The sequence below is a fragment of the Hermetia illucens genome, chromosome 2, assembly GCF_905115235.1.
Source record: "Hermetia illucens chromosome 2, iHerIll2.2.curated.20191125, whole genome shotgun sequence".
NCBI lineage: Eukaryota > Metazoa > Arthropoda > Insecta > Diptera > Stratiomyidae > Hermetia > Hermetia illucens.
Genome location: NC_051850.1, coordinates 23,986,909 through 24,000,032, shown reverse-complemented (window position 1 = coordinate 24,000,032; position 13,124 = coordinate 23,986,909). Strand labels below are relative to the sequence as shown.

General features: G+C 41.3%; 1 protein-coding gene across 1 annotated transcript in view; it reads left to right on the top strand.

Moving 5' to 3' along the window:
• LOC119649782 (myrosinase 1) overlaps positions 1-13,124 on the top strand; it is a 93,332-nt gene that overhangs the window by 53,730 nt on the left and 26,478 nt on the right. Inside the window, exons 3-6 of the mRNA XM_038052087.1 lie at positions 7,313-7,612; positions 7,743-7,920; positions 11,810-11,904; positions 11,998-12,309. Coding sequence (XP_037908015.1) covers positions 7,313-7,612; positions 7,743-7,920; positions 11,810-11,904; positions 11,998-12,309 — 885 coding nt within the window. The remainder of the gene's footprint in view (positions 1-7,312; positions 7,613-7,742; positions 7,921-11,809; positions 11,905-11,997; positions 12,310-13,124) is intronic.

The window sequence follows — 13,124 nt, the reverse complement described above, 5'->3', positions numbered from 1 at the left end:
ATCGTTACGCTCTGCTGAATCGCAATTAAAACAAAGTATCCAGTTTATCATAATAAGTAAAATATATTTATAAAACAAATAAAAGCCAACAGCCACCTGCTTTAGCTGTTGTCCAACTATTATTAATCACAGCCATTTGTATAAAATGATGGCAATTAATGAATATAATATTGAGGAATTGATAAACAGTGAAGTAATCACCTGGGGTTATGTACACCGTCGACAAGCTATCATTCTGACTACATTATATGTATTTAAGTAGGTGGCAATTGGCGTACCGCCAACCTTCGGAGTGAATGAATTGTTATTTGCTACTTTAATTGGAATTTACCGCTACCGTTGGTAGACCTATTGAGAGCACAATAATAAGAAATTATAAATATAAAGTGATACCTATAAGAAGATAAAATTATTAACTTGGCTTTATATATGCATATGAGGGTATATTGTATATAATTTGTCGTCACACATTAACGGGCTTATTACATGCAATAAGGATAGTGACTTATCTTATCATAGTTGTAAAGTGGAAAATTAGTTTTTAGGTGTTGAGTTGGTTGAGTGCATGCAGATTTGTAGATTTTATTTAGTTCTAGATAGTTATATGCCCGCTGGGCGGGATATCTTATAACTATTCGAATATCAATTACCTCTTCAAATGCGGAGTCTTAGGTTTTGTAGATATTTCAAGGACATATAAGGTCAGAGGAAAAGAACAAAAAACGCGCGTTTCTTAAAATTACTACACATGCAGATAATTCTAATGACTTGGAATTATTTTGCTTAGAATTTAACATGAGTTTAGCATTGCATGTTAACGTGGTACCAACTACCTAGACGGGCTTCATCTTATTTGCTCAATCATTCTATTGTAGTATCTAATCATTTTTTTAGTATCACAGTTCCATGATTGGTATTTACTATAAATCGTGAATTTTTTTCTGGCAATTCTACGTACATATTATGATCTAATATTTCGGGAAAAAAGCGTCAGATCAATCATGGGCATTAAACATTTTTTGGCTTTGATTATTATGATACTGAAACTGGTCGGTAAACTGAAAGTTATATAATTAATAGCGTTCAAAAGGTATTTGCGCATAGAGCAGTCTTGTTCACGAAGAACCATATACAAAGTGTATGTAGTTGGTGCCACAGTTGTTTATCCAGTTGTGGGGTAGTTTTTAGGTTCATCATTTACTTACGTTTTAGTTTTTTTAGAAGGGATATTATCATTTTCTTCGGCTATAAGTCCTTCCAACTGGGATCTGATGAATACTTTTTTTAGTAACTGCTTGTAGCTAGTCTCTGGTGGTTCTCCTCTACACCATTCTTCACGAATATCCATAAATTCGGTCCGTTAGTTTTAAGGGTTTGTGTAAAATAAAACCCAATTTTGATGTCTGATTGACTAGTGGAAAAATTGCTTCGGGTTCTCTGGGACTCCAGCGTAGTTTCGATGTGGTGTCCAGTGTAAACCTGTACAGGTTATGTTTGATCTTACTATGCCATCTCTCTATCGAATCCTTGATGATCGAGATGAGCCCGTGTGTCTGCCAAACCTTTGCCAAGTGTTCCCAACATTCTTGCCACCTAATTACCGATTTTTCCCTTTCAACTTTCTTCATCTGTAATAAAGAAGAGATAGACCTGATGTTATATATTGTGGCCATTCTACGTTCGGGATCATCTTTGCCAGATTGATACTTGTCCGGATAGCTGGGTGGTTAGAGCACAAGGCTGTCGTATGGGAGGTCACAGTTCAAATCTCACTGGTGGCAGTGGAATTTGTATCGTGATTTGAACGTCGGATACCAGTCGACTCAGCTGTGAATGATGTGAATGCCTCCTATAGCATATTGTAATCTTGTAGTGTACCATTACGGTCTTGAATGAAGGGCTCTAACACAGTTCAAGGCCCTGATCCAATTGGATTTTTGCGCCAACTATTACTATTATTATACTTGCAGTGCACGCTTTGTTGGAAGCATAGTACATATGTTGCCTCTAATTGAGCTTCGAAGCATAGTACATGTGTTGCCTATAATTGAGCTTCGCATATATCATCACGCTCAAGCATGCTTTCAGCTACATCCAGCGCTATATCATCGACAAAACCCATAACCACGGCTTCCTCCGGGACCAGAAGAAAGAGTACATAATTATGAATGATGTTGTGCAGCAGTGGAACCAGCCCTGTAGATAACCCACCGATACAAGGTACTCTGGGATCCGTCATCACCAGAGCCTCTTCACGATGTTTGTCTTTTATCATAATTGCGATATCGTCAGTATAGCAAGTAAGGGTAGCTTGTCGTGGGGTTCCAAAGTAGTGGAAGGAACACCAATTCTTGAGACCCTCCGTTGGTTATCAAATATTCAACTGGGCCTTCGTTGGTATCATAGAGAAGATGTACGTGGGTACATTCATGCATATAATAATTGAAAGCTATTCTCGCATCGTGGGTGATGACAGCACAGTATTTTTTGGTACCACACTGCCTTATACTTTCAGTTGCTTCATCTGCCAGACTGATAGCTGCCACTGTTGATCGACCAGCACGAAAACTGTACTGTTGTATGGACATGCGTTCTGTTTCCTCTACAATTGGGAGCAGCATGTTACATATCATGACTTCAATAGCTTTCCCAGATGTCTAGTAAACAAATGGGATAACACGACGACAACTGGCTAGGTGGTTTACCACTCTTTCGTAGCAGTATCTACATTTGCTTTTTCCGATGAGTCGGGAGGATGCCCTTTTCAAACAGGTATTAAAAGTGGAAATGCACCATTTTCATCTTGCTTTTATTGCCGCCTTCAAAGACACTTTTGATATTCCGTCCAACCAGGGTGCTTATCCTATATTATAGTTGCTCTCTTTACAGTATATTTGCTTTGCTGTGGAAAAAGGGTGGTTATTTTATTTTCGTAATAAAACTGGGCACATGATCTGCGGGGGCGTACTTCCCTTCAGTTTAGCCATTACCGGGCATTACGGCCTCTTCGCACAGCTCCTTACAGAAACTTCGTTTATTCCTACTGATTGCCTTCCGCATCTCTCTCTGGCGGCGTACAAACTGCCTTTCTCTGAGTAGTTTCTTGCTCATCATTCTTGCGTTGATCATTTCTTCTTGCTGGCAGGCATTCGGTAAGCAGTTGCTTGATTTATTCATTCTATCACGCTTTCGGCAATTTGTGGTCGTTATTTCTGCGCCTTGGCATTGATCTGTCGATTGCCCAGATTTTTCTTTCGCCGTACATGTTGGCATGGAACATTTACACGTCAAACATTGCTTCTTTTGAGGAGGTGGAAATCTTTAACAGACACTGGCCTGGACATGTTTCAACCACACCTTGATAGCAGACATCAGCCTGTGAGTTTACCTACTCTTTTCCGAGCATTGCCAACGCTCTTCCCATCTATCTTTAGATCTCTCCCTCTTGACGGCTTTTGTCTGCGATTGGCTTCGCATTTTATATGTTCGTCACCTCATCTGCCAAGGTGTCAATCGCCATCATTCCCGATATCACGAACGCAGCATCATCTGAAACAGTTTGCATCTGCAATGCCTCTCCTCAAATTGGGTCCCATAGAGCATGATCAATTTCACCACCCTGGCTACAAGAATCTAGAGGTATATCGTGACCCTTCCATGCTCGGTGTCATCCTTGCCAGGGCCATACTTGCAGTGGATGTTTTGTCGCACACGTACTCCGCTTGTTGCCTATAACTAAGCTTCCCCTCTATCATCATTCCTCTTTCGGCACTTAGTCATGAGGACCATTTCCGTCTTTTTCTCAGCAAGTGTTAGACCAGAGCTCTCTAGCCTACCCTTAAGAACAATATATCTCAGCATCTTCCAGATGTCTTGCGACCACAACCGGTGCTATGTAGTCGGCATAACCCACCACCGTGGTTTACTTCGGAAGAGCAAGATTAAGTACATTATTGTACATGATGTTTCACAGCGGTGGACCTAATACGGAGCTCTGCGGGACATCCGCAGAAACAACGTACTCCTGAGGTCCGACATTGGTTTCATACCAGAGCGACGTTTCAACTAAATAGCTATCGATGATAACAGTGAGATACCTAGAAATACCAATCTTCGCCAGGGATTTCCTTTCTAGATTTTTATTGGCCGAATTGAATGTGTTTTTCACATCCAGGGTTACTACCATGCAATATTTGCTGGTACTACCCTTTCCGTGAATTGCTACTTGAGCTAGGTCAGTAACCAATCTGATGGCATTAATGGTTGATCTGGCTTTACGGAACCAATACTGCCGATCTGAAAGACCTCTTTGGATCTTAACAACCGAAAGTGATCATTATAAATGACACGCCCAGTGTCTAGGAGACATATGGGTCACTGTGAGAACGGTTCACGGTTACGTAGCAGTACCAACTTCTACCGCTTCTATGCCGCTAGAAATATCCCCCGGACATGGACGCTTTGAACAACGCAGTGAAAATGTCCGGTCTAGATTTCACGACAAGCTTAAGGGCCTTATTCGCTACTTCGCCCAGATTCGGGGCCTATTTTGCCGCAGATCTCCCACATTTCGCCTCTGGTGACTAGTGGAATTCCCTTCACATTCAGAGGTCAGTGAAAGTACCCCCTCTTGCTGGGGGAATAGCCCATATATGAATTTCAACAAGAATCTTCCCATCAAAATTCCATAGGCACTCCCCCATGGGTTTACGTCGGCTTCTGAGCAGAGCTCCTTAAGGGAGGGATAAGGTTTTCGGCTTGAAAAAATGCACTTTTTAATATTTTTTTTTATATAAATTATTCGAGTAAATTTGTTGATACCTTTTGTAGATCATTAAGTACACTTTTAAGAATATTCTATAAAATGTTTACTCAAAGATATTCACAAAGAAGCCGGTGGCAGAGCTTTTTCCAGAGCGCCTTTGGAAAATTACTATTTGCCGTGTTCATTGTATTTCAGCTGAAAATTATGTGAAAGAAAAAACCATTTCAGTTTAGTCAAAATATGGGGAAAAAGAAATGTCGTATTTTGTCAATAGATGGCGATACTTAAACATATCTTGTATTGTACTGATCGTATCGGATCACACTATACGGCGATTTGAAGACGACAATCTGTGCTACAAGTGTAGTGTCGTGATCGTACGTTTCAGTCGCAAGTTATAGTGCGTCAAACATGGAGTCCACCAAGCAAGAAATTCGTCATATTTTACGATTTTACTACCTCAGAGGTAAAAATGCAACGAAAGCGGCCGAAAAAAATTGTGAAGTTTATGGGTCCGATACTGTATCGATTTGCATAGCACAGCGTTGGTTCGATCGATTTCGTTCTGGTGTGGTGGATGTTGAAAATACACCCGGTACTCATAGCCCAATCGTCGTAGAAACCGATAAAATCATCGAAATCATTCAAGTAGACCGGCATGTGAGCATTCGTTCGATTGGCCAGGAACTGGGTATAGACCATAAAACCGTTTGGAACCATTTGCAGAAGATTGGATTCCAGAAAAGCTGGATGTTTGGGTGCCGCACGAGTTGACGGAAAAAAATCTCTTGGACCGAATCAATGCCTGCGATGCACTGCTGAAACGAAACGAATTCGAGCCATTTTTGAAGCGGATGCTGACTGGTGATGAAAAGTGGATCACGTACGAACATTTCAAGCGAAAAAGATCGTGGTTGAAGCGCGGCGAGCCGGCCCAAACCATCACCAAGTCCGGATTGACGGCCAGGAAGGTTTTGGTGTGTGTTTGGTGGGATTGGAAGGAAGCATCCACTATGAGCTGCTCAACTATGGCCACACCCTCAATTCGGTCCTCTACTGTGAGCAACTCGACCGTTTGAAGCAGGCGATTGACCAGAAGCGGCCAGAATCGGTCAATAGGAACGGTGTTGTGTTCCACCAGGACAACGCTCGGCCTCACACATCTTTGGTGACCCGCCAGAAGCTACGGGAGATCAGATGGGATGTCCTATCGCACCCGGCGTATAGTCCGGACCTGGCATCAAGTGATTACCATCTCTTCCGCTCTTGGTGCTACTAAGTTTGCCTGAAAAGAGGCTTGCGAAAACTGGCTGTTTGAGTTTTTTGCATATAAGTAGGGGGGGGAGGGGGTTTATAAGGGGGGAGATAATGAAGTTGCCTTCTAAATGGCAACAGGTTTGCGAACAAAATAGCGCATATTTGACTTATTGGATTTTTCGAAAGTGCAAAACCTTGCTCCTCCCTTAAATCATTTCCTCTTGCTTCGCTAGATGGCGAGCTTAAGGGTTTTGCAGGTTTCCTTATAGGCGCACTCTTTTTGCCCGTGATCGATTCTACTTACCACTCTCTCTCACATGACTATCTCTCCGTCCGTGTGTTTGTCTGTTACACCCATTTCCTTAGAAACGGTTACCCCTAACGATATGCAATTTAGCGAAAAGGTGGGAACTATGAATCCTTTCGCATGCAGTGTACTACATTATCTTTAAAGCGGGCTTCCCAAACTTGCGAAATTTGGGTGTATATTTTTTTTTTCTCGGAATGTAACATGGTGATGTAAGGTATCAAATGAAAGGTCTCGATAAGTAATTATCAAAGACGATATTAATTTTGACATTGGTTACAAAGGGAAAGAGTACGGGGGTCCGAAAGGAGTTAATTACTTGAAGGGACTACAAAAATATGGTGGTCCATGCGTATGGTACGTAGGTCATATAATGCTCTCCATACCAATATTTGCTCAAAAAAAGTGAATAATAATATATTACTATATTTATTATTAATATATTTTTGGAAAGTAGCAGAAACCCCCTTAAGTTCGTCCTATCGTTCAGCCTTCGTCTCCCGATTTGTGTCGAATAAATAATATTTGCTTCGGAGCCATTTTATAGTCAGAATTCAATTAAGTACAATATCGATGTCTTCCTCCCAACTGAAACCCTTGAGTGAACGCAATCTTGTATAGATTCTGCTTAACATCTTAAGATGAAAATGAATTTAAAACTCCTTCAGCAGGGTAGGACAATATTGAGTCGGCTCTCAGGAATAGCTAAAGCACTTCACATCCAAATCGAGCGACTGGGATTTTTTTACTAACCGAATCAGAAATGACTTCTACACACCTAGAGACGGGCTTATGAGTTTACAAGCCTCGCAGGCAGGGAACTACTATGGACTATGTGTACTGTAGGAAATAGCCAAATAGTCTTATTGTAACATGAGTGCCTGGAAGTACGATTCCCCTATAAATCTTCCGTACCTATTGTGTTGTCCAGCCGCTTATAGCTGTCTTGAAATAAATTAATCAAATTCTTTTATTTTTTTCAGTGGCGTCGAGATGTGCAAATGGTACGTGAACTCAATGTCGATATATATCGGTTCTCGATATCATGGCCAAGAATTTTGCCAGCAGGCTACACCAGTATTATTAACCATAAAGGCATAGCGTATTACAATAATTTGATCAACGAGTTGTTGAAATATAACATTACCCCAATGGTCACAATGTATCATTGGGAGTTACCACAACGTCTTCAGGAACTGGGCGGTTGGACTAATCCTGAAATCATTGATCTATTTTACGACTACGCGAAAGTTCTTTTCGAAGCGTTCGGAGACCGTATTAAGGTAGGTTCGGATTTTACACCAACTTTAAAGATTAAGTTGAGCAGGGGGAAATCCCCTCTCAATGGCAGGATATAAAGTGAAAATAATGCTAATAGTCTTCAACTTTAATATAAATTCTGGAAAATTACAGTTGTGGACAACAATCAATGAACCTTGGCATATTTGCGAGCAAGGGTATGGAATCGATTACATGGCCCCAGCTTACGCGTACGGTGGAATCCCAGCTTATTTGTGTGGTCATAATTTATTGAAAGCTCACGCTGAAGCAGTTCATTTGTACAGAAATCAATTCCAGCCAACACAAAAAGGTAAATATACTTATATACAGCGGTCCAAAAAAGTATTCGACATGTTATTGTGTTTGCAAATATCCTTTAAAATATCAAAAACGAAATGAATCATATGAGTCATACACAGCAAATGACAAAATTTCAGCCTCTATAACTTTGTTAATAATAGTTGAATTTTCTTCAAACTTGACCAAATTGTGTCTTATGTCGTATTTCACACAGATGCAATTTTGAAGTTCTAGCATGAACTTAAGGCAAAATTTCTAAAATATGCTAATATACTATTATTAACTTTATTCATGCAGATATCGGAACCGAATATATTTTGAGGCCTAGATTTCATAGAGATGCACTACTGTGATTTTTTCAGATTTTTCGGTTGGATAGGTTCTGAGTACGAGACCTGTTACACTTTTTGATGATTATATTGGTGCTCAGAGGTGGCGGTGAGGAAGACGGGGCGGCAACCCTGTCGGCCAAACCAAAACCAAGTGGCCGAGGAGAACCTCTACAGCGGTGGCACCGGGAGACGGTGTACTCACTTTGGTTTGCCGGTCGTGATGCAGTAGGCGAATGCTCCAAAGGCCTAATCAGGGCGATCAGACCCGAGTCTGCACGGGGACTCATCTGAAGTTGTAATTTGGTCACGAAACTTTACCAGGGGCATACTGGTACCATGGGAACCGGGATAGTTCCTGGACTCTCATACTTCGGGTGAACTTCCGTTGTATGTGAGGACAGCTCGGTTGTTTGCGGTTGGCCCCTGGTGAGGGAAATTTAAAACGGACCAAAGACAAATGCCGAAAATTGGCAAAAGCTAACGAGGAAGGTTATATCCCAAACCATCAGAAATTACCTATTTTCAAATAGCTCCAGGTCAGCTCGAAAAAAGCCATATATATCCTAAAAGAACCGCAAGGAAAGGCTGCAATTCAAGGCTCGGGAATACGTAAACAGACCCGCAGGGTTTTGGTTTGATTTTATTTTCGCAGATGAAAGCAAATACAACCTCTTTGGATCCGATGAAAGAGTGATTGTGTACAGAAAGCCAAACACTGAGTTAGAAGAACGAAATATGGTTTCCACTGTGAAGCATGGTGGAGCTGGTTTGATGGTTTGGGGGTGCATGGTGGCGCCGGGGGTTGGAAATATAGTGGCAATCAAAGGAACTGTGGACTACCGGTACTATATTAAGATTTTGAAAGAAAATGTGCGTGCCAATGTCATGGAACTCAGAATCGAATGAAGCTATAAATTTTATCAGGATAACGACCCAAAGCACACAGCTCTCAGCACAAAGCTTTGGCTTCTTTACAATTGCCCAAATGTTATTAACACACCAGCCAAAAGCCCCGATTTCAACCCAATTGAATATGTATAGAGTATTTTGGAAAAAAGGCTAAGAATCCGCCGCTTCACTAATGTTAACCATGGAGGAGATCCTGAAGGAAGAGTGGCTGAAAATGGACGCAGGAACGACATAAAATTTGGTGCAATCGATGCCACGACGATTGCGAGAAGTTATTCGTCGTAAGGGAAAGCAAAAAGATATTAGCTTTTTTTTATTGGATTAGATTATTGCACTTTTGTTTTATGTCGACTGTCAGAATGTTTGAGAGTATCAGAGAGAAGGGGAGCTGCCTAAATTGAAGGAAAATTGATATTCTTTCTAGGCAAGGCATAAAATGACAACGAGGTTTTATTTCGTAAGGAAGTTTGGAAGGTGGGATGTTGGGTACCTAGAAAGTCTTTGATGTGCATTTCAGCAGACTCTGTACAGTGATGCCGATATGCCCCACTAATGGGCAAACGACACCCATATACCAACTTTCCGGCGGGAAGGAGGGAGATTGTTCTTCCTGCTTCGTTGCTTCGTGATTATTGTTTGGATAGCTTTATGGTGCTAGTGTTCTTTCTGTGTTGCTGTGTTGGTGTCACCCAAAAACTCACAGCTTTCATTAATACCTGTCTGCGTCATGTCATCGGAGTACACAGGCCCGACACTATATCAAACGAAGAACTTGGTTTGTGCACAGGCTCATACGCCCTGTGATCAGAAGACGGGAAATGGCAGTGGATAGCCCACACTTTAAGGAGGGACGACAATTTAATTGCGGGCTACGGCATGTAGTGGATTCTTCTCTCCCCTAAATTGCCCACGAATGGGTCGCCCTAAGGGAACTTGGCACAGAACAGTAGAAGGGGAATGCAAATGGCTCGGGAGGTCGTGGCGAGAGCTGAAGAGTATTTCAAGTAATTGCGAAGGATGCTAGACCAAAAATTACTCTGGAAGACACATGTCGGAAACACTTGTCGGAAAGCCACAAGGGCTCTGATGACTTGTAGATCCAGAGCAGGGAAAAAATGGGGTTGCAGCCCGACGATACTACTTTGGATATATACTGCAATAGTAAGGCCAATGATTACCTATGGAGCGGTAATCTGGGCAGAAAAAACCGAACTCAGCACACAAGTCAGGGAATTACATAAGCTCCAAAGGCTGGCTTGCGTGTGTATCGGTGGGGCAATGAGTACATACCCAACGGCATCCCTGGAGGTCCTTCTGGGATTAACCACTCTCCATCTGCACATACAGATGCAGGCAAGGAGATCAATATTCAGGATGGCCGGTAGTATGAGTGAGGCGGGGAGCTACCTAAATCGAAGGAAAATTGATATTCTTTCTAGGTGGGATTCCGAATTACTGATACCAAGGGATAACATGACAACGAGGTTTCACTTCGATAAGTTTGAAACACGTTGGAGTAACAAGGTAAACTGGGGGAGCAACTGATTACTTGATACACTGACGGATCCTTCACAGCAGAGGGAGCGGGTGCCGGTGTCATTGGTCCAAGGAAAATGTACTTAGAGTCAATGGGCAGGTCCACTAACATATTCCAGGCGGAAATATACGCCGTAGACAAATGTGCCTCCTTTAATATGCAAAGGAACTACACGGGGCAGAACATAGCTATTCTCACCGATAGCCAAGCAGCGATCAAGGCATTTAGGTCCAACCAGGTGAACTCTAAACTGGTATGGGAATACCTTGAGAGACTGAATACACTCGGTTCCTACAACAAGGTCTGGATACTTTGGGTTCCAGGCCATGATGTGTTGGAAGGCAACGAGGAACGGTTGAGGGAACTATACTGGGCAGGCCTACCAGGGATGGAACAGTCCAGGGTGCTTATTGGGGGATACGAACCCATGCGCACAAAGGCAGAAAGAACCTCCGAATCATAGTGGGAATTCTCATTGGTCATTGTCGGCTGAACTATCACCTAGGGAAGCTAGGAATATCTACGGACGCTGTCTGCAGGTTTTATGAGGAGTATGATGAAGCCTCTATACACATCCAGGGACAGTGTCCGCCACTTGTGCAAAGTAGGTCGAGGGATCTGCGAGAACACTTAATACCAGATGCTTGAGATATTATGATCAACAGGTACACTATAACCAGTAAAAGGGGCACAATAGTTCTTCAAGGACGCGATGCGACTTTCCCTTAACAGAATAATAGTAATAATTGCGAAAGATGGCACGAAGGTGTGGTTAACGAGCTGTACTCCACCACAAGGAGAATGACAATCACATGGGTTTTGGTATTTGGTTTTTGTAATTCAAAAAACTGCTTTAATAAAAACTGAAATATTTTATATTTCCAAATATCAAACATTATTCCTTGGTTGAATTTAGTTTTTGATATTTTGTTGGATATTTGCAACAGTGGTCACATGTCTGCAGATATCTCGATATTTTGCAAAATAATTTGCATATGTGATGTCCCTCGCATGTCAATATTTATCTATCTATCTATTTGCTTCACACTTATTGAATGGATGATTTTCTTCTTGAACCGCTTAATGCTATAATGTTAAATACATGTTATAATACTTTACAGGAAAAATTGGAATAACTCTCGACATTTCATACCCACATCCAAAGGAAGATGACGACGAACACAAAGAAGCATCTGAGATGGCACTTCAGTTTTACGTAAGTATTCAAGCTTTTCCCAATGACCATGTTCATCGATGTTCAAAAAAGATAAAAGAAAATGTAACTACTTTTGACCAATATACATTACAGATTGGCTGGTTTGGTCATCCAATATTTTCAAAGAGAGGAAACTACCCTCAAATAATGATCGACCGGATTGCAGCTCTGAGCAAAGAGCAAGGGTTTACCAAATCTCGTCTTCCGAAGTTTACAAGGGAGGAAATCCTCAGGATTCGAGGCACTTCCGACTTTTTCGGAATCAACTCCTACACTACTAATCAAGTGTACAAAAATGACCACAACAACAGTGCTTCCTTCCCTGTGCCATCATTCTTCCACGACATGGGGGTTGTTGAAAAATTCTACACTGAATGGCCGGGATCTGGATCTGTGTGGCTTCACGTGAGTACTACATTTTCTTATTACTTAAGTGCAAGCTTCGACCTTCACTGAATGGCTAATTTGATAACATCATAAGAGCAGGTTATAATTTTAATCAAGTTGTTGGATGGCTTTCGGGTACAATTGGAATAACTGAAGAAGTTGTCTGGTCAGGCAATAAAAATTTGCTGCATCATTATATCTTAAAAGAGGAGATTTGTATGATGTATTATTTATTATGTGTGGCTGGATTAAAGACTGGTTTAGAGTCAATGGTATGAAGAGAAAAACTGGATGTTTTAGAAGTGCAAACTTGAAAAGATTTCCACTGGTTTGTGGTGTTACGTCGATAGTGTGTCTATCTATATTGGAGTGTGTCATTGTAGAATCCTTGCATTTAACTAATTTGGCGTATCAAAAAATTCCACTACCCCATAAAGCTATATTAATTATGACATTATTCATTCTCATTGTATTGGCTGAATTTATCGGCGAAATGTATTGTTGTTTTTGTTGTGTATCGCTTAAATCCCCAAATAAGGAAGTAGTTGTTTTGCATTCATTATGTCGCTAATAAATGCATAGTATTTTTGATAATAATTAAATATCGATCTTGATTTTCTGGTTTAAGTCAGCAGTGGTTCTGATTGCTTATTTAGTTGGATTCCTCCTTAATTTCTTTAACAAACTACATTGTCCATTCGCTCTAGGAAACTGTTTTGCAAGGTTACCCATTGTCACAGCCTGCTGAGGTGTATTTGCTCCGGGTAGCATGTGTGCATGTCTCCTTTTCATTTCTCTATGGAGTATAAGTCATATACACAGTACCTTCGTTG